The 26,126-nt window shown below is 63.2% G+C and overlaps 1 protein-coding gene across 1 annotated transcript in view; it reads right to left on the bottom strand.

Moving 5' to 3' along the window:
* NUMB (NUMB endocytic adaptor protein) overlaps positions 1-26,126 on the bottom strand; it is a 107,632-nt gene that overhangs the window by 15,682 nt on the left and 65,824 nt on the right. Inside the window, exons 4-5 of the mRNA XM_039911308.1 lie at positions 15,488-15,562; positions 4,798-4,830 (exon numbers count right to left, since the gene is read on the bottom strand). Of these exons, the coding sequence (XP_039767242.1) occupies positions 4,798-4,830; positions 15,488-15,562 (108 nt within the window). The remainder of the gene's footprint in view (positions 1-4,797; positions 4,831-15,487; positions 15,563-26,126) is intronic.

Consider the following 26,126-nt stretch of genomic DNA (forward strand, 5'->3'; position numbering starts at 1 on the left):
GGTAGATGGAGGTGGATGGGGCCGGACCCGGTCCCCGGCCCACGGGGGGGGGGGGGGGGGGGGCCTGGTGGCCAAAGTAGGAGGTAGAAGAGTGGAACGGGGAGACCGGCGGCAGAGCCAGTGATTTCTTTAAATCGGGAATTGGGACGCTGGTAATGATTACGGTACTCGTCGAGCGCTCACTAAGCGCTGGGGTTGACACGAGTCAATCCCGCCGGACACGCCGTGCCCCCGGGGGCTCGCGCTCAACCCCCGTTGTGCAGATGAGGCCACCGAGGCCCCGAGGGGTAAAGCGACCTGTCCAGGGTCGCACGGCAGACCCCGGGTGCCAGGTCCTTCTGACGGCCAGGTCCGGGCTCTCCCTACTGAGCCGGGCTGCTTCGCAATTCTCCCACTGAGAGGGAGGTGCCCACCTCACTCCGCCCCGGATCACGGGAGCGACGGCCCTTACCGCGCTCTCATTCTGGGCAGAGCTCCGTGCTGAGCCCAGAGTCGGCTGTGAAATGGCTACTCGGAGGGTCTCCCCCGACTAGCGAAGCGGGGAGGCAGCGTGGCCTGACGCCTAGAGCCCGGGCCCGGGCGTCGGGAGGGACCGGGGTTCTAATCCCGCCTCCGCCCCTCGTCCGCCGCGTCGCCTCGGGCGAGCGGCTTCGCTTCTCCGGGCCTCCGCTCCCCCGCCGGTCGTATTTATCGAGCGCCTGGCGCGCGCGGGGCCCCGCGCCGGGCGCTCGGAAAGTACGGTGAGGCGAGAGACGGTCCCCGCCCGCGATCGAGACCGCGGGTCCGACGTGGGACACGGACCGCGTCGCGCCCGACTGGCTCGGATCCACGCCGGGGCTCGGCGCAGAGACGCGGGAGGCGTTTAAGCGACACCATCCAAGGGAAAAGCGACGGGAGCATCGGAACTATCTTTAACTCGTTCCCTTCTCCGGGGGCCGACGTCGGTGACGCCCGCTCCGTTGACCCGCCGCGTTTTTGAAGCCGAGGCCGGCGCCCGGCGTTTCATTCGCGGGGGATTACGACGCAGGACGGGCAAAAGCCCGGAGACCGTTCACACGTCAGTCCCCCGGGACGGGCCCCCGCCTCACCCCTGACGGACTCGGACGAGACCGGCCGACCCCGCCGAGCCCGGGAACGTTCAGCTCAACGGTAAACTGTCAAACCTCTCGCGAGGAGGCGGGGGTGGGGAGGGGAGCGCGACACGCGGACCAGCGCACCGCCGGCTCCCGGTGGGCCCCGGATATCGGAACGGCTCGGGGGTCCTTAGGCTCTCTTCCCGGCCGGATGCGAGGGGCAGGGGGTAGACCGCCGGGCGCTCGCAGCTCTCCCATTTCGAGATTTTCCGAGTCCCCAAGAGACCCGAACGGCGAGCCCGCTGGGGACAGGGAATGCGTCTGTCTGGTGTCGCCTTCTACTCGCCCCGCCCCCAGTGAGCGCTCGATGCCGTACGATCGAACGCGTGGACAAAAATCACCTCCCTCCCAACCCTCCGCCTCCCCGCGAGGGAAAGCCCTCTCGGGCCTAGGGCGGATAACGGAGACCCGACGGCGCCATTCCCCCTTCTACCGGGGAACCGCGAATTCCGGTCTGAAGCCGCCGGGAGAGCGGCGGTGGGACACGCCGGACCTCAACTGCCGGAGTAGCGATTTCCCGGCGATGAGCATGTCGGAGCAACGGATCAAAGGACCTCGCTATCTTCAAGGGGTGGACGGAACAGTTCGGGAGAGCGGCGCGGCCCGGCGGCTAGAGCCCGGGCGGCCGGAGGACCTGGGTTCCGACCCCGGCTCCGCCGCTTGCCTGTTGGGTGACCCGGGGCAAATCGCTTCGCTTCCCGGGCCCCGGTTCCCTCGGCTGGAAGACGGGGACTGAGACCGTGGGCCTGTGTGGGACAGGGACCGCGCCCGACCTGATGAGCGGGCATGCGCCCCGGCGTCTAGTACGGGGCCCGTCCCATCGTAGGCGCTTAACGAATACCACCGCAGATAGTTCAGAGGAGCCCATTCCCTCAGGGTCCCGGGGATCGGGGCCCGGGTCCTGTTTGGTATATAGATCTCACCTCCTCCAGGAGGCCTTCCCAGACTGAGCCCCCCTTTCCCTCTGCTCCCCCCGCCCCTCTGCTCTTCCCCCTTCCCCTCAGCACTGTGCTCGTCTGTACCGCTTTCTTTCGTTAATGAGTCGTCTATCTCCTTGCTTCTATTTATCTTCAATGCGACGACGACACTAATAATAACGCTGGTGTTCGTTAAGCGCTTCCTACGCGCGGAGCACCGTTCTAAGCGCCGGGGTAGATAACAGGGTCGTCAGGTTGGCCCACGTGAGGCTCGCGGTCTCGATCCCCATTTTACAGACGAGGGAGCTGAGGGCCAGAGAAGTGAAGCGACTCGCCCAGCTGACAAGGGGCAGAGGCGGGATTCGAACTCATGACCTCCGAGACCCCCAAGCCCGGGCTCTGCCCGCCGAGCCACGCCGCTTCCCCTACGGCGCCTCGTTTCCGTTTCGCTCTGCCCTCCGCCTGCCCCGTTTAGACCGTGAGCCCGTCACCGGGCAGGGAGGGTCCCCGATCTGTTGCCGAGCCGTCCGTTCCGGGCGCTCAGTACGGCGCTCCGCACCCCGTGAGCGCTCGACAAATACCGCTGAAAGATTCCCGTTTCCCGTTTCCTAATCCAGCCTCCTCGCCACAGAAGGCGGCTGGGTGTGGGAAGCCAAAAACCGACGGACCCCTGCAGTCAGCATCCGTTTCCTCGTCTCTTCCGGGGCTGTTTCGACCTAACTGCCGAGAGTCGCCGGTGGCTCTCTTAGGAGGGAGTTCCAGTCGGACGAACTGCTCCGAGTCACGCCGTCGCAGATAAATTCCGGAGCCAAGACGGACGTGGGAAAAAACTTGCACGGGTACGAACCGGGGCATCCCCGCGGAATGTGGATGCCGTAGACTGAGGGCCGGTTGATGCGACGGATTCTCGAGCCGCTCGCTGAACGTTATCTTGAGCTGATGCTGCCAGAGCACTTCAACCCTTCGCTTCAACACTGACACCCGCGCTAGCGCGAGGCCACGAGAGGCAACGTGGCCCAGCGGCTAGAGCCCGGGCCCGGGACTCAGGAGGACCTGGGTCGTGATCCCGGCCGGGTGACCTCGGCTAAGTCATTTCGCTTCTCCGGGCCGCAGTTCCCTCATCTGTAAAATGGGGACTGGGACCGCGAGCCCCCGCGGGACGCGGACTGGGTCCGGCCCGATTAATCCGTATCCACCCCAGCGCTCGGTACTGTGCCTGGCGCACGGTGAGCGGCGAACGGACACCAGAGGAAAATACACCAGGAGCGACCGAACGGTACAGCTGGCTTTAAATTCCTTTAAATCCACTTACGTTTAAACTACCGTAGTGCAAAAATGGCTAACTAGGTGAAGGAATTTTAAAAACAGGGACCCGACTAGAATGTAACAACCGGTAAGGAGAAAAGAAACCCGATGTCATAATCACCAGAGCGCTTGAACCGTGCTGGGACGAGGTTCGAAATACGTCCGGGGATTTGTAATTACGAATCAAGTGACATCTTCGTCCCCCCCGGTATGCTTCGGCGTCTGAATCCCTGAGTTACGGTCTGACTACACTCAGTCGAGTCTTCGAAACATCCTCCCCCTAAAATAAGAACGAAAATCGATCGCCGCTGTCCGCTCCTTTTTTTTTTTTTTTACCCTCTCTGTTGAGCACTCACCAGGCACCGCGCTAAGCGCTGGGGTAGAGACAAGCTCATCGGGTCGGACTCGGTCCCCGTCCCGCGGGGGGCTCCCCGTCTCAATCTTACAGATAAGGAAACCGAGGCCCAGAGAGGTGAAGCGACTTGCCCGAGGTCACACGGCACTCGCCGGGCAACGCTCCTCCTCCCGCTCCTCCTTTCTGACCCACTGGAAAGAGCCCGGCCCCGCGAAGCGGGATACCGGTCCCGGCTCGGCCCGCCGCGTGACCCCGGGTAAGTCGCCTAACCCCTCCGAGTCTCGGAAGAACGAGGGGGAGAGAGACCGTGGGCACCGTGCGCGGCAGAGCTCACCGCTCCGCATCCGCCCCAGCGCGCGGCGCAGGGTAAGCGCTCAGCGGCCGGCCGAATTCATTAGGAGCGCGGTCACGTCCCCGGACACGGTCGTCGCCCCGGGGGGAATGCGCGTAGAGGGCACCGTGTTCGCGACGCGCGTTCTCATCAGAGTGATTAAACACGTTTTCTTCGGCAACGGCACGCCGATGACACGGAAGACATCGTCCGGGTCCCCGGACACCGGTCACGGAGGGACAGTCAAACCCAAACGGTTGAAAGGATCTCGAGAAACTGCCGTCGAATTCATCTCCCGGACCCATTTACTTTCCGGGACTCGACCGTTTCTCGCCCTCTCCCGCTGCCGAACACGCTCAACTCGACACGAGACCCGTCGTCCGGGTTCACCTCCCCTCGCCTATCTGGAATCCGACGCGGTCGCGGTTCTGCGGAGGGATTTCTTTTCAGCTGACCCCTGGGCCGGAGAATTCCCTTTTGACGCGGTGACCGTTTCCGGTTCTCTCACGAAAGGGGCGCGGGAGATTTTCCGCGCGGCCCAGGGACGGTTCCCCCCGACCTTCCCCGGACCCCTCGGCCGCCCCGCGCGTCCCCGCCCCCCCCCCCCCCCACTCCCGCCCGACTCGACTCCCGCCGTCCGTTCAACGGAGAGTCAAGTACCGGGCAGCCCAAACCACCGTGGATTTCTAGAACGCCCTGCGATGGGGGCGTCGTAACTCCTTATCAAGCAAGCACGAGGGTGGCGGGAAAACTTACTTTTCCAAAGAAGCCTTTGAAGAACTTCCTTTCCTGGAGAACGGGGGACAAGTCGGAGGCGCTATTACTGATCGTGGCTAGAAATGGCGCGGGGGGGGGGGGGGGAGGGGGGGAGGGGGTCGAACCAAACAAGCACACACAAAACCTGTGGGACCGGGGGTGAGGGAGGAGAAGGCAAAGAGGGGAGGGGGAGCGAGAGGCTTCGGGTTTTTTAAAAAGAGAGTTATCCGGTCAAGGGCGTGACGGGAAACAGGAGAGACCCCCACGGCAATGCCGAAGATATGGCGGTGAAGGAGAGTCCGGTCCCGGTGGCGGGGGGGGTGGGGGGGGGTGGGGGGGGGGTGGGGGGGGGGGGTCGATTCCATGCGGGGCGCTTTTGCCTCTCCCAATCTTGGCAGCAGAGAAACATTCGACCTCAAAACCTCAGCTTCAGGGTGGTCGAACGCCTCGTCCCGCGTGGCTACGGAAGACGTCCTCGGGACGTGATCCCATCTGCGGGGACCATCTGATCGGGCAGTCAAGCACCCCTAAGGTTCGAGTTTCAATTCGGAGCCGATCTGAAGTCTTAGCTTCCTTCATCTTTCTTTCGGGGGCCGGGGGTGGGGGGTGGGGGGGCGGTTCAAGAAATAAGCTACGGGAGGTTGTTTTTCTTTTAATTAAAGCCGCGGGGAGTTTAAGCCACGTCACGTCGGTTAAGGGACTGGGCCGAGGCCACGGTTCCGACAGACTAATTTAGGCATCCCGTTTCCAGGGCCGTACGCCTGTCACCCAGGCTCTTGGGCCTCCATCCGTCTGTCCTCCGAGGCGACTCTCCTCAACTACTAAAGCACAGACGTTCCCTCACCCAAACAGAAAACGAGCCATCTGCTTCCAGCCCGCCGTCCGCCTGGAAGCGGGGAGGACGGTCTGGGGTTGGGTTGGGTTTTTTAAACCGGAAGGAACCCGTGACAGTCGCCGACGCCCAGTTCTGGGAAGGGAGAGGCGAAGGGAAGTTTGTCTCGACCGGGAGGTGGCAATTTCCAAGAACGTTTTTAAACCGAATAGAGATAAGCCGCCCGCCGGTATACGTCCGCGACTCGCGAGGGGCTCGGCGAAACGGGGACATTTGGATTCAGTGAGACATCCTCTTCAGAGGACAAAGTGCGGTGATTTCACTTGGGTCGCTAATTCCAAAGTAGTCGGGTCAGACCAAGGTCGGGCCGGGCGCCAATCCGTATTCTTTTAGTTCCGGAGGCGCCGTCCCGAACCATCTTTGACCGCCGGCCTCCGGAGAGGTGGGGGGGGGGGGGGTTTCGGTCGCTTTTTTTGAAACTTGCGAAAACAGAAAGGGACAGCAGATATCCCAAAAGGATATTGCGAACTTGAGTCAGAAAGATGGCAGGGTCAATTTCGGGGCTGCGTGTCATGAGAGAGGGCTGATTCCCGCTGCCAAGTTCAGTGACCTTGGTCCCGTTAAACCGTGAGTAGCCGTCGGCCCTTAAAAGATGCAGCGAAGGCTAAGAGGTTCATCGGTGTCGGTTAATTTTTTTAGTCTGTGCTCCCCCTCGTCCCCAGAAGCCCCCCAGCCAAGCTTTTGTTAAGTGTGAGGGATATCTCCTCCTCTACTGAAGAGAGAGCCCAGGGTTTTAGTGGAAAAAAGGCGACATGCAAAATGGATTTTCAAAACCGGGTGAGTTAATAAGGTAGCGGGTGCTACTGATGCTTATTTTGTTTACGCAATTAAAGTTGCCTTTACCTGCTAAAACAAGAACATACATTAAACAAATGCATCGTGTAGGGGAACAAAAAAAAACAACAGCAAATTAGAAACTCGGCACCGCGATGGAGCTGATCTAAAACCGACACAGAGAGGGAGGGGCGGGTGGGAGAGAGGAGGAGGAGGAGGAGGAGGAGGGGAAAAATCCCTCTCCCGTCGAAGGCCTCCTGCGCCAGAGACGAGGCGCGCGGCGGCGCCCGGAATGAAACCGACTTAGGGTTTGCATCCGCCTCCTCCGCGCCGTCTGCCCGTGAGATCGATTTACAGAAATCCTCACGGGGGCAACCTGCCTCCGTCCGGGAACCCCGGAGCGAGGGCCCCGGGGGCGATACGGACGTGTTTCGACGGGATTTGACCGTGCCGGGACGGCGGGGAGCGTCGGAACCCGAAAGCCGACGCGTCGGGGCTTGGCCCGGAGTTCAGCCAAGTCGTTAATCGGGTCGGTGAGGGGCGGGCGTGGCTCAGCGGAGAGAGGACGGGCCTGGCGGTTCCAAGGAGCCGGGTTCTAATCCCGCCCCCGCCCCACGTCTGCCGCGTGACCTCTGGCAGGCCGCTTCACCTCTCCGGGCCTCGGTTCCCTCGGCCGCGAAACGGGGACCGGGAGCGCGAGCCCCCCCGGGGGAGAGGGACGGCGTCCGACCCGATCGCCTTCTGTCTACGCCAGCGCTCACAACAGCGCTTGGCACCCGGTGAGCGCTCACCGAGCGCCATTACTATTAGCACAGTGACGACGGTAAACACTCTCCTTTAGCTGGGGACCCGTTTAGCGCCATTTGACCCTGAAAAGCTTTTCCTCCTCTTCGACTCGGGCACAGAGTGCTAGCCACCTCCGACCTCGGGGGGACGGACGGACGGACGGACGGACTTCTACTAGTCGACCCTTGACACGTTTCCTCCCGGCCTCGGTTCTCCTGAAAATTCAAAAAGCATCAGAACCCCGAGAGGCGGCGTGGCCTGGTGGCCGGAGCCCGGGGCCGGGAGGCGGAAGGATCCGGGTTCTGATCCCGGCTCCCGGGTGACCGGGGCCGAGCCGCGACCTCTCCGGGCCTCGGTCGCCTCACCTGTAGAATGGGGGATCGAATCCCCCTCCCTCCGGCTCCTACGCGGGACAGGGACGGCGCCCAGCCCGATCATCTCGTCTCTACCGCGGAGCTCAGGACAGGGCTCGATACGCAGCGAGCGCGTGCTGCAAGCTCCCCGGGGGCGGGGAACGCGTCTGTCTCTCGCTACGGCGTCCAGTACGGAGCTCTGCACTCAGGAAGCGCCCGGTTAATGCGACTGAACCAGTGAACCGCAGAAGACCGGCTAAGTTTTAGCCGCTTTGACAGCAGGTATCGGAGCTTGTTATATTCAGACCATCCGGTGAGGCAGAGAAACGAGCTTTCCATTCTGGAATGAAAACGCCGCTCTGCTGCTTTACCTAACTGAACGAACTCCGCTAGGTGGTTTGTCCTCTCTGCCTCTACTCATCCGGAGGAGAAACCTCCTATTTACGCCACCTCTTCGGGCTTTACCGCCGAACACGACGCGAGTGCTTGCGGCTCCCTGCTCGCTTTCGCTTTTCTTTCAGAGAGGGCATCAAGCCGTTACCGATCTGCCTCCACGTCGTCATCGGTCGCGTTTTCGGAGCGCTTTAACTGCGTGCGGAGCGGCGTACTGGGCGCTTGGGACGAGTCCAGTGCAACACGGTTTATAATACCGTCGGTATCTGTTAAGCGCTTACTACGCGCAGAGCGCCGTTCTAAGCGCCGGCGTAGACACGGGGGAATCGGGTCGGCCCACGTGGGGCTCACGGTCCTCATCCCCGTTTTACGGATGAGGTCACTGAGGCCCAGAGAAGTGAAGCGACTCGCCCACAGGCACCCAGCTGACGCGGGGCCGCGCTGGGACTCGAACCCCTGACCCCGGGCTCCCAGGCCCGGGCTCTCTTTCCACTGAGCCACGCCGCGTCTCTCGGAGTTGGGAGACGTGCTTCCTGCCCTCGGCCGGCTTACGGTCAGTCGTATCTACCGCGCGCGTACGACGCGCGGAGCGCCGCCCTAGGCGCCTGGGAGAGTCCGATGCGTTAGAGTCGGTAGACCCGTTCCCTGCCCGCAACGAGCTCCTCTAAACTCTGTCCGCCGGCGGCTGGACGGGAGAAAAAACACGGAGGTTATTTCATCCCTTTCGCCGGCTGGAGAGAAGCCACGACGACGTCACGCGGGTCCCCGGTGGGCAGGGAGGGCGTCCGCCAAGCGCTTGGTACAGCGCTCTGCACGTAGTAAGCGCCCAATCAGTACGACCGAATGAAGGAGTGAACTCCCGCCCGCGGGCCGGACGTCCGATGAGGCACGGAGGGCGTTTGATCCATTTCGCTGGCTGAGTGTAAACTGTCGGCAAGTCACCAGGGCTAAATTGTGAAATAAATCCACTGCGGACAGAGCTGTCACCTCTTCCGCTCTCTCCCTCCCTCGCCAGACTCTAGGTTCCCTGTGGAAGGGGAACGTGTCTGCCACTCTGCTACACTGTGGTCTCCCAAGCGCTCACTACGGGATCTCACACGGGAAGCGCTCAATGAACAGGACCGGCCGCCTGGGGCCTCGGGCGCGCTCCGCGGGAATTCAGCCTTTGACCTGTCCGACTTGCTCCCGGGTGAGGGCTCGAGTCCGCCGCAAAGATGCCGTGGGGGGAAAGGTTCCGTTCGGTTTAAGGCGCTCTTTGGAACCAAACGAATTAACCTATCATTTTGGAAGCGGCCAGAGCCCGGGCTTGGGAGTCAGAGGACCTGGGTTCTGATGCCGGCTCCGCCACGCGTCCGCCGCGTGACCTCGGGCGAGCCGCTTCACTTCTCTGGGCCTCAGTTACCTCAACGGGAAAACGGGGATGGAGACGTGGGACAACCCGATGGCCTCGTAGCCACCCCAGCGCTCGGAACAGAACGGTATTCCGCTCCACCAACACCGGAGCGATAATCACGGTCACCGGGTAGATGGGCCGCAGAACAGAACCGCGACAGGGCACGGAGAACCGGCGCGGCCTAGCAGGAGGAGCCCGGGCCCGGGGGACCTGGGTTCTAATCACGGCTCCGTCACCAGTCCGCCGCGTGACCCTGGCCAAGTCACTTCATTTCGCCGGGCCTCGGCTCCCCCGTCGGCAGGACGGGGATTAAGACCGTGGGCTCCACGCGCCGGCCAGGGACTGTGCTCGACCCGTAAGGTTTATCCACTCCGGTCGCCGAATGCACACGGGCGCTTCCGAACCGGCCAGATTCCCGTGGATCTTCCCGCGCCGCTGGCCTCTCTAGGTGACCGACAGCCATATTTAATTGAGGCGAGGAGATGGAAAATCTGTAAGGCTCGGCTGCCCGGGCCAGAACGCGGACCGGGTCGGCCTTAAGAGGAACTACAGAAGCGGAGCCCCTAAAATTCTGAACGGTTACCTACGTTAGCGCCTGCTTGGCTTCTGGCTTCATTTCAGGGTACTCCGCTTCACGAAAGAAGGGAGTCGGTCGGGCCAGGACATTCCCGAGACCGTATTCCTTTTAACGGCCGTCTCACCCCCCTCTAGACGGTAAGCTCGCCGTGGGCGGGGAACGTGTCCGTTCGCTGCGGCACCGGACCCTCCCAGGCCCTCAGTGATGATGATGGTAATTCTCACGGTATCTGTTAAGCGCTTACTACGTGCCAGGCACCCTTCGAAGCGCTGGGGCGGACACAAGGCCATCGGGTTGGACCCGGTCCCCGTCCCCCGTGGGGCTCGCGGTGCTCATCTCCGTTTTACGGATGAGGGAGCCGAGGCCCGGAGGACTGAGGCGACTCGCTCCAGGTCGCCCGGCAGACAGGCGGCGGGGCCGGGACCGGAACCCGGGGCCTCCTGACTCCCGGGCCCGGGCCCCGTCCGCGGGGCCACGCCGCCTCCGCCGGGTACGGGGCCCCGCGCCCGGTAAGCGCTCCGTGAGTCTGACCCAACGCGCGGGGAACCACCGATGAGAGAGCAGATGCAGCGAGGCCCTGCCACGACGTGGTCCGTTCCCCTGGCCCTCTGGGCCTCGGTCTGCTCATCCGTCAAATGGGGATGGAGACCGTGAGCCCCACGCGGGACGGGGTCCGCGACCGACCTGACAACCTCGCGTTCGCCCCGGCGTTTAGTGCCGTGCCGGGCACCCAGTGAGCGCCTGACCGACGCCACAGAACAAAGAAGCCCCGCTCATAGGCGGGGTGAGGCGGGATCGCAGCGAGGTGCCACGCCTGAACCCCTCGCACTTTCGGGGAGGCCCCCGGCTCCCCACCGGTTTGGGGGAGAGTCGACAACGGGGAGTCCACGCGGATCTTTTTCTCCGTGGTATTTAAGCGACTCCTACGCACCGGGCTCTCTACTGAGCGCTGGGGTAGATACAGGCCCAACAGGCTGGACACGGTCCCTGTCCCACGTGAGGCCGAGGCCCAGAGAGGTGAAGCGACTCGCCTCGGGTCACCCGGCGGGGGGGGCCGGGGCCGGGATCAGAACCCAAGTCCTCCCGACCCCCGGGCCCGGGTTCTAACCGCTGGGTCGCCGCCGCGGGGAGGGAGTCCCCGGAACCGCAGATCGGGGAGCCGGAGAGACCCGGGGCCCCAGGTCGGACCCGTTCATCCATTCGATCGTATGGACTGAGCGCTTACCGTGTGCAGAGCGCCGAAACAAGCGCTCGGGAGAGGACAACGGAAGAACGAGCAGACGCGCTCCCCGCCCCCGTACTGTGGGATCCTCAACCGCGGAGAAGGGATTTCGGGGAACCCGTCGCCCCGTTTCCTAAATCGGCGGCCTCCCGACGACGGTTCGCCGCGATGCGGCGGAGAGCGACGCCCGGGTCATCCCGAGGCCACGGCCGAAGCGGAAAGCGGTCTGAATTACGAGCCCGGGTCCGGGAAGCGAGGTGGTTAGCAGCGCAAACGGGGGGAGCCCCGTGCCGGAAACCGAGCCGTCGAGCCGGGCGGGCGGCAGGGAGGCTACCGGGGGGGGGGGGGGGGCTCGGCCAAGGGGAGGGAAGCGGCAGACCGACGCGGCGGCAGGGAGAAAGGAGGTCTGGCCTCCCCCGAGACGGAGGTGGAGGAGACGGGCAGTGGCTCGACAGTCCGCACCTCAAGCCACGAGGACCGAAGGGCCACAACGTTTATCTAGACCCTCGGTCGATTCTCTACCTGGGATTTCCCTGAATGATATTCATTCTCTCCCTCTCTGTACTGTTTCTCTCCCTTGTCTCTCCCTCTCCACTCCCTCTCCTCTGTCTCTGTCTTCTCTCGCCTCTCCCTCTATGTCTTCTCTCTCTCATCGCTCTCCTGTCTCTCTCTCCTCTGTCTCTCGGCTGTCTTCTCTCTCTCCTCTCATTTTCTTCTCTCCCTCTCCTTTGTCTTCTTCTCCCCTGTCTCCTCCCTCTCCTCTCCCTCTCCCGTCTTCTCTCTGTTCTCTCATCTCTCTCTTCTCTTCCTCTCTGTCTTCTCTCTCCCGTGTCTCTCCTCCCCCCTCCGGTCTCTCCTCTGTCTTCTCTCTGTTCTCTCATCTCTCTCTTCTCTTCCTCTCCTTTGTCTTCTCTCCCTCCTCTCCCTCTCCTCTGTCTCTCCTGTCTTCTCTCTGTTCTCTCATCTCTCTCTTCTCTTCCTCTCTGTCTTCTCTCTCTCCTCCCCCTCTCCCGTCTCTCCTCTGTCTTCTCTCTGTTCTCTCACCTCTCTGTTCTCTTCCTCTCCTCTGTCTTCTCTCCCGTCTTCTTTCTTTCATCTCTCTCTCCTCACCCTCTCCTTGGTTTCTCCCGTCTTCTCTCTGTTCTCTCATCCCCGTCTCTCCCCCACCTCTCCTCTGTTCTCTCATCTCTCTCTCTCTTCTCTTCCTCTCCTTTGTCTTCTCTCTGTCCTGTCTCTCTCCTCCCCCTCTCCTTTCTCTCCTGTCTTCTCTGTTCTCTCATCTCTCTTTCTTCTCTCCCCCTCCTTTGTCTTCTCTCCCACCTCTCTCCCGTCTCCCTCTCCTTTGTCCCTCCTCTATCTTCTGTCTTCTCTCAATCTTTCATCTCTTCCTCTCCTTTGTCTTCTCTCTCGCCTGTCTTTCTCTCCTCCCCGTCTCCTTCCTCTCCTGTCTTCTCCGTTCTCTCATCTCTCTTCTCTTCCCCTCCTCTGGCTTCCCCCCCCCCCCCATGTCTTCTCTCTCATCTCCCTCCTGTCTCCCTCTCCTCCGTCTTCTCTCAATCTTTCATCTCTTCCTCTCCTTTGTCTTCTCTCCCATCTCTCTCTTCTCTCCCTCTCCTTTCTCTTCTCGCCCCTCTATCTTCTCTCTCTCCAGTCTCTCCGTCCTCTCTTCTCTCTCGCTTCTTTCTCTTCTCTCCCCTGTATCTTCTCTCTCTCTCCAGTCTCTCCGGCCTCTCTTCTCTCCCGCTTCTTTCTCTTCTCTCCCTCTCCCCCGTCTTTTCCCTCTCTCTCTCTCTCACATCTCTCTTATTTCTCCCCTCTCCCTCTCCACCGTCTCCCTCCCGCCCCCGCCCCCCCGCTCCCCCTCCCTCTCCAGCCTGGGATCCCCCATGCCTCACGGGAAAAATGAGCAACTGTGATTCCCCGGGAAAAAAGTCATCTTCCTTCTGACCCAGAGCTCTGTGCGAGAGGCGGAGGGGATGTCGGTGCTGACGAGGAACGTTTCGCCGAGAGGGCCGGAGCAAGGGATAGGTGGTGGGGGTAAACCCGGGGGGCGGCGTGGCTCAGTGGAAAGAGCCCGGGCTTGGGAGTCATGGGTTCCAATCCCGGCTCCGCCGCTTGTCGGCCGGGTGACTTTAGGCAAGTCGCTTCACTTCTCTGGGCCTCAGTTACCTCATCTGGAAAATGGGGATTAAGGCTGTGAGCCCCAGGAGGGACAACCTGATCACTTTCCCCCCGACCCCCGGCGCTTAGAACGGTGCTTTGCACATGGTAAGCGCCGAGTAAATGCCGCCGCCGCCATCATCATCATCATCAATAAACGCAAGCAGGCCAGGGAATGTTCAACTGCGACAAGACTTGGGCAGTTGTCGTGGACAGAGGCTGGGACTCACGTTTAACCCTCTCCTCTGCTCTTCCCTCGAAGCTCCCCCGGCCCTGCATTTTGTAAACCGACTAGAGAACGGCTTGGAGGAAAGAGCTGGGGGCTGGGAGGCAGAGGACCTGGGTTCTAATCCCGGCTCGCGAGTCACTTCACTTCTCCGTGCCTCAGGGACCTCATCTGTAAAATGGGGATTCAATCCCCGTCCTCCCTCCTCTACTCGGACCGCGAGCCCCACGCGGGACGGGGGCTGCGCCTGAACTGACGAACCGGCACCTACCCCAGCGCTTAGAACGGTGCCGGACGCACAGTGAGCCTTAACAGATCCCGCAGAACAAATAAATAACCGCCACAAGGGACTGGATCTGGGGGGGGTCGAAAGACACACGATTCAGGACACGATTCCTGTGGTTCTAAAAACAATTTCGTCTAAAGAAATCGTATTCAGAAATCCGAAACAGTCCGGGGCCGACGACCTTGGCCGTCACCTCTCCGCTTCCCATTCGCCGCGGGCACGGCAGGTGTCTCCGCCGTGCTTTCCTGATGCCCGCAGACGGCCAAACGTCGGATCGAGACCACGGCTGCGCTCTGACGCGCACGGGGCCTGCCCGATACGCCCGGTCTCGGGCTCCGGTGTCACGGCGAAATCGAACCAGAGCCCCAGTCCTGGCTCTGGGGCCGCGAGGTAGAAAGAAACGGCCGCGGCGTTCAAGGAAACGCTCTGAGAGAGTGTGGCTCCAAGAAACTGACGTACGCTAATACGACCAATCCTTCCGGATGGCACATTTCAAAATGGGGAGGGATTCTACGGCTGCCGGGGGCAGTAGCGATTACTAAAGCACAAATAAAACGCTGTGCCGATTCATTTGATGTCTTCCTCCCCCTTCAGACGAGAAGCTCCTCGGGGGCGGGGAACGTGGCGACGCCTGCTCTTACCGTGGACTCTCCCAAGCGCCTGACACAGCGCTCCGCACGCAGTAAACGCTCAAGTAAATACCACCGACGGACAGCACCGACCCGACGAGCGGGCGGAACTACGGATCGGCTCACGTCCGGCGGGCACCGTTAAGGTTAAAAAGTGAGATGAAATTTGCTTGGCCTTTACACCCCGGTTTTCTTTTTAAACAAGGTGTTGGGAGGGGAGTAGAAACTGGATTCAAACGGGGGGGGGAAAATACCCGAGAAGTTCCCGTCGTCCTTAGAGCTACTTCTAACTCCGGCTTGCCTGACCGGGAAGAGATTCTCACTGGGTGGGGCTCATTCCTGTTTCGATAAGCCTCGCTTTGGCAAGTCACTTCGCTTCTCTGCGCCTCGGCGACCTCGTCTGTAAAATGGGGATTAAGACGTGGGGCAGGGCCTGTGTCCACACCACTGATCCCGTGTCCAAACCACAGTGCCTGGCACCCAGCGAGTGCTGCGATACCGTAAAAAAGAGAGAGGATACACCGATTCGGAGGATTTTTCAGACAGACAGAGCCCGACCTCCGCAGCCCAGGGGTCGGAGCCCCGGGCCGGGCCTCGGAAGGACCCGGGTCCCGATTCCGGCTCCCCGGCTCGTCCGCTGGGTGACCTCGGCCGGGTCACTTCACTCCCTCCGTGCCTCAGGTCCCCCGTCTGCGAAACGGGCGTCAGGGCTGGGGGGGGGGGGGGGGCGCCACCCGGGACGGGGACCGCGCCCGACCCGATTCGCTGGCAGCCGCCCTAGCCCGACGCTACAGTGCCTCCCGCGGACTACCCGCTCCCAGATACCGCTGCTATTATTAGCGAGGAGCTCTGCCCGGCGTCTTTCAGCGACCCGAAAAGGTAACCGATGTGCTTGAATCTACGTGGCCCGGCTGGATCGGAACGAGTCGACCTGGGCCGCGGCATCTCGCGGGCAGTCCGCGGCCCGGCAGTCGGACAGAAGGAGACGATGATACCTACAGATTTCAGTCTCTTCACGGCCTCTTCGCATACGTGCATTCCCCGGGATTCATCAACCTCCACGTGGCCGAGGTACTGTGGAGAGAGGAAGAAGGGGTTGGAAAAGGGTTACTCTGGGAGGAGACGAAACCTTCCGGAGAGCGACGTCTTGGGGGCGACGATACCCGTCAGGCGCCGGCGGCGTGTCGGGCCCCGCGCCGAGCACCGGGGGTAGGGTCTGGCGGAGGCCGACGCAAGAACGGAAGAGCCACGTCCCCTGCCCACCGCGAGCTCACCCCAGAGCACTCTTAACCGAAGCGCCGGGCCGTTTCCCCCAGAGCCTCCCCCGCTGGGCGGGCAGGAGGCCCCGTCGGGTCCAGCTGTTCCCGAAAGGCTCAATTCGCCGATCCCGCCGAGACCCCCGGCGAGCACCGTAGCTGCTAATTAAAAGGATCGCCTGGCGGTGCCCCTCTGCTAAAAAGGAAGATTAAACGCGGAGCAGGTGGGCCGGCTGCTTTCTATTTACCCCCTTTCCGTCTCAGTGCGGTTTTAGAGGACAGGGATTCTTCTGGAGCCCGGGTAAAAGGTCGGCGGTGGAGAGGATTTCTTTCCGTTATTATTAGCGTCACTACTGACGATATTTAGTAGTGCTAACGATAAACTACTGAGGTATTCGTTAAGCCTTACTAAGCGCAGGGGTAGCCGCAAGGGAACCGGTTTGGACCCAGCTCCCGCCCCACCGGGGGCTCCCACGCTTCATCCCCATTTTCCGGAGGGGGGGGGACCGAGGCACAGACCAGTGACTTGCCTAAGGTCACGGGGCAGACAGGTGGCGGAGCCGGGGTTAGAACCCGAGTCCTTCCGACTCCCGGGGCCTGGGCTCTTGCCACTAAGGCGTGTCATCAGGCACCTATTATCTTCCCTCAGAGACGGCATGAACTCAAGGAAGGAAAAAAAAAAATAAACAAATGACTCAAGCGACTCTTCTTGAGAACAGGACAATGAACGCAACTCAGCATTTCCTAACCAGTCGGTACAGAATGCGAAAGCACAACCGGAAACGGGGGGGGGGGGGGGGAGGAGGGAAAAAAGACTTTAATTCATACAGCGCGCTCGGATTTTTTTTTTTTTTTTTGGGGGGGGGGGGGGGTAAAGCCAAGCGCGTCGATATCCATCTGAGGTGGAGCCCAGATTGGGCCGACCGTACAGATGGGGAAGCCAGAATGGAAGGAAATCACTCAAATAGTTACATCATAAATCAGAGGAGGAACTAGGACGAGAGCCAAGAGTTTCCGACCCAAGGCGGCGTACTCTCTCCGACTCGACGATACTCCTTCCAGGCAATGTGAGGTTTGAAAACCCTGACCCCGAAACGATTCACCTATCTTTTATTCTCCCCCTTCCGCCTCTCCCCTCCTCCCCCTCCTCCTCCTCCCGCACGGCCGCTGCAAAGATTGGGGGGGGGGGGGGGGGCGCGCACCCGTCCGCTTGGGCGGTAATTTCAGGAGAAATATCTGGGGAGACAAAAAGAGGAAGAAAACAACCTGTCGAGGAACCGGCCTAACGCATCGACGGGGGGAACCGGCTACATTTTTCCGGAGGGGAACTGAAAACGCACAGCGACGGCAAAATCCGCCTCCCTAAACGTCCGGAAGGTTCTCGTCTCGCTGGTTTGACGGGTTCCTTTCGAAAGAAAGGTTAACAACCACCTCTGGGGCGGCGTGGCCTCACGTAGAGAGGCCGGGCCTGAGAGTCGGAGGACCTGGGTTCGAATCCCAGCTCCGCCGCCTGTCCGCGGGGTGACCTTGGGCAAGGCCCTCCGCTTCCCGGGGCCTCGATTACCTCACCCGTCGAGACGAAGGCCGCGCGGGGCAGGGGCTGTGTCCGGCCCGACGAGCGTGTAAATAACGCCGGTATTTGCGAAGCGCTTACTATGTGCCGAGCACCGTTCTAAGCGCCGGGGGAGATACGGGGTCATCGGGTCGTCCCACGTGAGGCTCGCGGTTGATCCCCGTTTTGCAGACGAGGGAACTGAGGCACACGGAAGTGAAGCGACTCGCCCACGGTCACACAGCCGACGAGTGGCAGAGCCGGCAGTCGAACTCATGCCCTCTGACTCCGAAGCCCAGGCTCTTTTCCCACCGAGCCACGGGCGTCAACTACGCCAGGGTTCAGTACGGTGCCTGGCGACATAGTAGATGTTTGGCGAGTACCGGTAAAAATAAAACAAACAAACAGAAAAATCCTCAGCGTTTCTCGGAGGAGAAAAACGTTCGGAGGCAGGAGGGAATGATGGAGCTATCCGTCCAGTTTGCAAATCCCTGGCCTTCATCCCAGAAAGAAGAAAAAAAAAAGACCGGGTAGTAACAATTCAAGTCGAGAGCGCCCGCCTGACATTCAAGGAAGCGGAGGAGGAAAATCAACCTTCCCGACGGCGAGTCAGCGAAAGAAGGAGAAATCCAGGCTCGAGCGAAACGGAACTGGAGTAGCCGGGCGGGAACGCCGCGGAGCCAAAGGCTCGGCTTTTCAAACTGTCCTGGAGAACCTAGCACGTTCCCGGGCCGACGCCCCGGCGATGGGCGAGCCGCGCACCTCGGCGCTGGGGTCGAAAGCGCACCGTGCAGGGGGCGGAGGGAGAACCGACGCACGCTTTTCTCAGCCGGCGAACACCGCTGCCTTTTTCGACGGATCGTCAGGAGGCAGGAGATCAAATATCACAGGATCACAACGGAGGGGCGACGACCGAACTCCTCGGCGACCGCTGTTTCCCCTCCTACGCCGCCTCGCCGCTGTAGCCATCGCGGTTCCGGCAATCTCCTTTCTTGCGCTCAACGATCTGTAACCGTTCTCTTGTTTCTCTCCAATGAAATCCCAAGGTGAGTCCCTGATTCTCGGACTGCGCTCCGACTTCCGGAGCAAAGGGAGAGAGCGGCTCCGTCGGAGGTCGTACAGACCGCGGCACAAGGGCAGAGCAAGTCTGAACGTTCGCTTCTCCTCACGACGTCCGGTCGGGAGGCCGGTTTGGGGGGGTTTTGTTTTTCAGTTATTGTATCGTTCCGGGGGGCGGTTTCTTAAGGGCTCGCTACGTGTCAGGCACCGTAACCAAGCGCCGGGGTACAGACGAGCTAATCGGGTTGGACGAAGCCCGTGTCCCACGTGGGGCCCTCGGTCTCCGTCTCCACGTTCCAGACGAGGGAACCGAGGCCCGGGCGACAAACGGAATTTTATTCAACTCTGCCAGCCCTCTCCGGGGTGGGGGGCCTGAAAGAAGTCCCTCCGAAGGCCGTGAAAATCCTTTAGCTTAACCCAACCCCACGGTCTTCGCGATCTCACCGGGGGGGGGGGGGGGGGTTTCGCCAGGACGGACCGAGCACCTCGCCCGAAATGTTCCTCTAAAGGAACATCACCATCGCGGCTCCCTAAAGCGGAAGCTCGCCTGTGGGCACCCGGCAGACGCTCACGTAAACAGTCATCCATTCCATCGCATTTCTTGAACGCTGTGCGCGGCGCACTGTACTAAGCGCTTGGAAGAAGACGACGATATCACATAAACAACGGTGGTACTGGTTAAGCGCTTACTACGTGCCCGGCACCGTGTTGAGCGCCGGGAGAGACAACCCCCGCCCACCACGGGCTCACGGTCTAGGGTAGACGGAGACAGACGACGCGAGGAAATAAAATCACCGACAGGGACGGGAGCGCCGTGGGGCCGGGAAGGAGGGGAAGAGGTAACGCGTTTCAAAATACGGAGGCATTCTAGGGTTAGTAGCGATAGCGATCATTTATCACGGCTGCGATGAATTTACTTGAATGTCTTTCTCCCCCCGCTTTAAGCTCCCTGCGGGCGGGGAACGTGTCACCCGATCCTCCCCGGCGCCCAGTACGGCGCCCCGCGCAGAGTTTACGCTCAAGCAACACCGCTGTTCGATATTACCGACTTGACGAGCTGGCGGAACTACAGGTCGACTCAAGTCCGGCGGGCAACGCCGAGGTCGTCTTTTCCCATTACTGCCAGCCCGCCGCGGGCAGGGAACGTGTCCGTCCCACCGGTGCGTTTTACTCTCCCCAAGCGTTTACCGCGGTGCCCTGCACACGGGAGGTGCTCGCTAAATACGACTCAATGAACGAATGACCGCAGGGCGCGCAACAGACCCTCTCGGTCTCCGAAGCGAGGGGGACGCGGCACGGTATTGTTGTCGTCGTCATTATTATTATTATTACGGTTGCGATCAAGTGGGGAACGGGGACTGGAGCCAGACGTCGGCGACGGTAAAACATGAAAGCACAAGGCAAATCCTCCCCGTCGGTCGGCCGCACCTGGGCACCGTACCGGCCGTCCGGGAACGGACGACACGACGGAGTTGGTAGACGCGTTCCCCGCCCGCAACGGTGTGTGCCGAGCGCTTCCTGAGGGCGAAACCCCTGTACCGGGCGCCTGGGAGAGGACGGGAGAGCGACAGAACAGAGATATGCCCCGTCTGACGGTCCGGAGGGGGAGACGGGTGCTCCGACAGATCAGCGATGGGGGGAACGACCGAGTACGAGATGCCCGGAAGGGCCGTCGGGCCGGGCGGGCGGTCCATTTCACGTACCCCGAGGGGTTCGGGCTGAGCCGCCGTAGTAGGCGTTTCCGAGGAGCGCGGCCGAGCGGATCGAGGCCCGGGGGTCGGGGGGGGGCCCGGGTTCTCGTCCCGGCTCCGCCGCCTGTCCGCCGTGTGACCTCGGCCCAGTCGCTTCACCGCTCGGGGCCCCGGTCCCCCGGCCCGGAGAACGGGGATGGAGATCGGGAGCCCCCCCCCCCCCCGTGGGCCGGGGGCCGTGGCCGCCCCGTTTACCCGCCATCTACCCCAGCGCTCAGAACAGCGCCCGGCCCGTAGGAAGCGCCTCGCGAGCGCCGTAGAAATACAAAGAGGGGAAGCGAAGGAGGTTTCAGTCGGGGGAGGCCTCCGAACCCATCAGGCTTTGAAGGCATCGCGGTGGGACGTTAAGCGTTCCGGCCCCACGGCAGGGGTTCGGATGAACGGCGATTCCGGGGAAGCCGTAGCGACGGGACCGGCCGGAGGCGCCGGGAGGTCTAAAAGGCGGGTTGAACGAGAGAGATGAGGGAGGGGCAACGCCGAGGTCAGGGGCCGGTGGGGCGGGGAGGACGGCGGCGGCGGCGCCTACGCCGAAGGGAAAGTCGGAGGGAGGCAGGGTTCGGGAGGGGAGACGAGGGGCGGGTGGCGTCTGGGACACGTTGGGTCTGAGGCGTCGGCAGGGTGTCCCAGTACAGACGTCCCGAAGGCGGGAGGGGACGGAAGGGGGAGGCGGATTTCCGGGCGGCGGCTGAACGGCAGAACAGCGATGACCGCGGGCGGCATCTGCCAAGCGCTCGGCACGTGCCGAGCGCCGGGGCAGACGCGGGACAATCAGGTCCAAGTAGGAGGCGGAACGGGTATCGGGTTCCCATTTCGCGGCCGAGGGAACCGAGGCCCAGAGAAGCGAAGTGACCGGCCCGAGGTCGCGCGGCGGACCGGGGGCGGGATCGGAACCCGGGTCCACGGACTCCCGGGCCCGCGTCTCCGTCGTTACCGAGCCGCTTTCCCAACGATCCGTTCGACCGCGTCTCTTGAGCGCTTACCGCGGGCGGAGCGCTGCGCTGAGCGCTTGGGAGAGGGCGGGTCGGCAACGGAGACGATTCGAGCTCGGGTTCTTTCCACGGCGCGCCGAAGGAGGCAGACCTCGAGAACGGGACGGACGAGAGAGAGGGAGAACTCGCTCCGGCAGGGCCGTCTATCCGCCGAGCGGGCCTGGGCGACGCCGGGCGGTTCATCCAACCGGATTTATTCCTCCCCGATTTTTAAAATGAAAGTCACGAAGCCAAGCGAGATAAGCGCGTTGCGGGGGGGGGGGGGGGGGGGGGGGCCGGGAGAGAGAAATAAAAATCACGTTCTTCCTCTTCCAGACGCTACCTCACTGCGAATCCGCGGGCGGCTCACGTCTCGGCGGCTGAAACGTTCGACATCGTGGGCTTCTTTCGACTGTTTCGCCTTTTGTGACGCCCCTCCGGGGCAGAAGGATTTTTTATTCAGAAAAATGCGCTTTCACGAGAACCGGCCCCGTGGAGGGCCTCTCAGGAAAGCGGTATCGCGTCCTCCCCTGGCCGGCGACGGCGCTCGGGAAAGCTCCGACTCGTCGCCTCCCTCGGGGGCCAGAACGCGTTCTCCACCCGCACCTCTAGAACCAGGTTCCGTCCGGATGGAGCGGAGGCCGGACCCGTCGGGGTCGCCGCTTGGCTCCGGCGCCCGGCCGACTCCGGGACCGCCAGGTTGGCGACCTCCCGCCTGCGCCCTGCCCGTTCGTCGTTCTGCACTCCACCCCTTCCTCCGTTCGTTCCCTCGTGTTTGCCGGGCGCCTCCCGCGTGCAGGGCGCCGTACCGGGCGCTCGGAAAGTCCCATCCGGCGACAGAGAGAGACGATCCCCACGCGGCGACGGGCGCGCGGCAGACGAGAGGCCGGGCCGGGATCGGAACCCAGGTCCTCCGCCTCCCCAGCCCGGGCGCCACCCACCGAGCGTGGGCTGCTGGCGCTTACTGCCGGAGGAAGGGCGCCCCTCGCCGCCCCGTCCTATTCATCATCCACGGCGCTCGACGCCGGCTTTGTCCGTCCCTCCCGGCGGCCCCCGGGGGCGAGGGCACGGGGCTGCGGGAGCCCGAGGACGTGGGTTCCAATCCCGCCGCCGCTACCCGGTAATAATAACCGTTAAGCCCTCGCTACGGGCCGAGCCCCGTCCGAAGCGCGGGACGCCGTCCCCGTCCCCCAGGTCGATGGGCGGGGCTCGCCTCTCCCTGTCGCCAAACTGTACGTTCCGAGCGACCGGCACAGTGCTCCGCACACGGTAAGCGCTCAGTAGATGCCGTTGAATGAATGGGACGCCCAGCCTTGACCCGCATTTTACGGACGGAGGGACCGAGGCCCACAGAAGGGGAGCGGCCTGCTCGAGGTCGCTTAGCACACGAGGGGCGGAGCCGGGATCGGAGCCCACGTCCCCTAACTCCACCGGGCCCCGGCCGCTTCTCAATACAAATAGACACGCGTAAATCCACTCACGTGGATCTTTCGGCGCATACGTCCCGGGGGGGGGGGGACGGGGACGGGGACGGGCGCCGAGGAGAGGGTGCGAATCGCGAGGGAAGGGGACGCCGAAGGAAGTGGGAATGAGGGCTTAGACGGGGGGACGTAAACTCCGTTGCACTGGACTCTCCCCGAAGCGCTCGGCGCAGGGTTCCGCACGCACCCAGGGCCCAATAAACACCCCTGACGTACTGAGCGGAAGGCCTCTCGGAGGAGGGGCGCTCTTAAAGCACCTCCGGGGGGGGGGGGGGGGAGCGACGGTCCGTCGGATACGGGGCGGTAAGCGGCGCGGCTCGGTGGCGAGAGCCCGGGCCTGGGGGTCGGAGGTCAGGGGTTCGGGTCCCGGCCCCGCCGCCTGCCCGCCGCGTGACCGCGGGCGGGTCGCTGAGGTCCCCTCGTCTGTAAAATGGGGGCGAAGACTGTGAGCCTCACGAGGGGCGACGGCTCCCCGGCGCTTACAACGGTGCCCCGCGCACAGTGAAGCGCTTACCGGATACCGCCGTCGTTATCACTCTAGGCCAGAGGCGGGACGTCGGCGGCCGCGACGGAGGTACGGCGAGGGGGGCGGGCGTCGGGGGGACGGGGCGCGCGGGCTGGGTCGGGGGAGGCGAGGTCGGAGGGGGCGAGGGGGCGGACGGCTTCAAAGGCGACGCGCGAGGACCTCCGGACGCCCGACATCCCCCCCCCGCCCCGCGCCCCGCCCCGCAAACCCGTACGAACGTATCTTTAAATTAGTTATTATAGAGGACCTTCATTCACACTGCTCTCTGTCTCCCCCTGCTCATCACGGGCGGGGCCCACGTCTGCAAATCTCTCTTGCACTAAACCCTCCCCAAGCCCTTAGGAGAGTGTTCTGCCCGGAGTGAGCGCTCAATAAACACCAGCCAGCGACTGACCGCACCCTCTGAAGTCTCCCAGACGACACGGCAGCCCTCCCGGATCGGCCGCCTGCTCCTCCTCCCTCGCCGCGTCACCTGCCTTGTCCGCTCCCCGGATGCGGAGATCCGACGGCCAGGGTGGCCCGGCGGAAAGGGCCCGGGCCCGGGAGCGGGCGCGTTTGCCGGGTGGCCCCGGTCGAGTCGCGTCGCCGGGCCTCGGTTCCCTCATCCGTAAAACGGGGACGGGGGACCGTCGGCCCCACGTGGGGCAGAGACCGCGTCCAACCCGATTAGCTTGCGTCCGCCCCGGCGCTTGGAACGGTGCCCGGCGGGTCACGGGTGCTCGACGAGCGCGACGACGATAATCGTCCCCATCGCGACGGCGACGCTTCGGACGATCTCTTCGGCCCCGGCGCTTCGCCGGCTCCGAGACGTCTCGGGGGTTCCCGGAACGGCTTTCTCCCGAGCGGGCTTCTAGAACGCGGCTGCGATCGGAGCTCCCGTGGGAGGGATTCGAAGGCTCGTTCTCTCTCGGGCGCTCGGCACGGCGCCCTGCACGGGGTCGGCGCTCGACGGATACCGCCGACCGCCGGATCTCGACGCCGGGCTCGTCGGTTTCCCGGACGACGGGGGTGGGGCGGACATCCCGGGCCGATCCCGGGCGGCGCCGGGCGGGAAGCCATCTCGGAAGGAGGAAGGCCTTCTCTGCCGGAGCGCTCCGCTCCGGTCGACCCGCGCCGGAGAAGGCCGCGTCTTGGGAGGTTCCAACCTCCCGGAGAGAACGATCCGGCCTCGGATTCGCCGCTGAGATCCTCTCCCGGTTCCCCTCCGTTCTCTCCGGCCGCTCGTCCTCCACCTGCTCCGCGGGCCCCTCCTCCGCCTCCCGCCCCCCCCCCCCCGACTCGACTCAATTCCGGGTCCCCTTCCGTGTCCGCGCCCGCTCCCTTGGAGAACTCATTCGCTCCCACGGCTTCCGCCGCCGCCGCTAATAACCGGGGCATCTGTCGAAGGGCTTGGGGGATGGGGTAGCCGCGAGGGAATCGGGTCGGACCCAGTCCCCGTCCCACCGAGAAGCTAAGAGACCCGTCGCCCGGGCGGCGGGGTCGGGTCCTCCCGACGCCCGGGCCCCGGGATCCGCCCGCCGGGCGACCCCCTCCCGCTCCTCTCCCCGGGTTAGTTTACTCGAGAGATCGGTTCGGATCGGGTTCGTCGCACCTGCCTTAGGACGGGAGAGGTAAAAGGCAGGAGACGGAACCGGGTCACTCCGCTAAGTTCTCCGTTTCCGAAACTGCGCTCCGGGGGGGGGGGGGGGGCCTTCGCCGGCAAGGTCCGTTTTCGGATCGACCGACAGGGTTTTACGGTCCTTCGGCTCTGAGAAATGGAACAACGCTGACTTCTTTCGGTCCCCAAAAGGAAAGAAAATGACGGCGCCCCTTCGCAAGTCCCCCTTCCGAAGAGCTCCACCGTACGCTGTGACGCGGGGCGGCCGCAGCCTCGCTTCTCTGCCCCGGGACCTCGGGCGGGTCGCGCTTCGCCCCCCTGGGCCTCCGTGACCTCATCTGGGAGACGAACGGGGACGGAGGCCGGGAGCCCCACGCGGGACAGGGACCGTGTCCACCAACCTGATTTGCCTGTACCCGCCCCGGCGCTCGGTACAGTGCCTGGCACGGAGTACGCGCCTAACGGAGGACACCGACGTCATTATTACTATTTCAACCGACTTCTCTTCTGAGGGCGGATGAGACTTCGGTTCTGTTGCACGGAGAGCTTCCGCTGAGGCGACGTGTTTCATTCTCAAGGGGAAGCGTCTCGTTCGCATTTGGGAATGAAACGCAGAGACAGGTCATCGAACGGGCCTCCGACCGGAGGAGGCGTCAAGAGAAAAATCCCTCACCGAGACGGAACGCTCTGGGGAGAAGATGAATTCTGGACACGTGAAAACGTTTAGAAGCACGCGATCCCGCGCCAAGTCCTCCCCGGGGCGGGGGGGCTCCCGACAGATCTTCTCCGAAGCCCGCGTTGAGTTTTTCGCCGAAAGACACGACCGCCATAACCGGCCGGACACCTTGAGCCGTTAGGTCTTTCTGCGCGCCAGCGGTGACGCGCTTAACCGCGTGCCGGGCGCTGCGCTGAGCGCCGGGGTGGGTGGAAAGGCCGATCGGGGCGGGCGCGGCCCCCGCCCCACCCGGGGCTCACGATTCAATAACAACGACGATAATAATGACGACGTCGGTATCCGTTAAGCGCCCGCTGTTCTTCCTGCGCCGAGCGCTGGGGTAGATACGGGGTCAGCGGGTTGTCCCACGTGAGGCTCCCACTCTCTCGAGCGCTCAGCGCTCTGCACACGGCAAGTACCGGCGAACCCACGAGCGAGCCCCGCTGCGTCCTCCCGAACGCTCCGCTCCCAGCAGGGGCTCGATCGACCCCAGTGATCGATCGGAACGCGACCGGCGGAAGGGCAGTTCGGCCAGCCGAGTGCCAGGGAGATCGCCGACGACAGGGACGGCTGTACCGTCCCCTCCTCTGCAGGCGGGGGGGGCAGGTAGGAGCGAGCGGGGGATTAACCTTCACCCCAGCGGCGTCGCCGAGGGTCGGGAGACGACTCGAAGGCGTCAGACGGGACAGACGCTTTCGGGTGGGCCGCGCTGAGGGGAGACCGCGGGGGGGGG

This window comes from Ornithorhynchus anatinus, chromosome 1 (assembly GCF_004115215.2).
Source record: "Ornithorhynchus anatinus isolate Pmale09 chromosome 1, mOrnAna1.pri.v4, whole genome shotgun sequence".
In the NCBI taxonomy this organism is placed as follows: Eukaryota; Metazoa; Chordata; class Mammalia; order Monotremata; family Ornithorhynchidae; genus Ornithorhynchus; species Ornithorhynchus anatinus.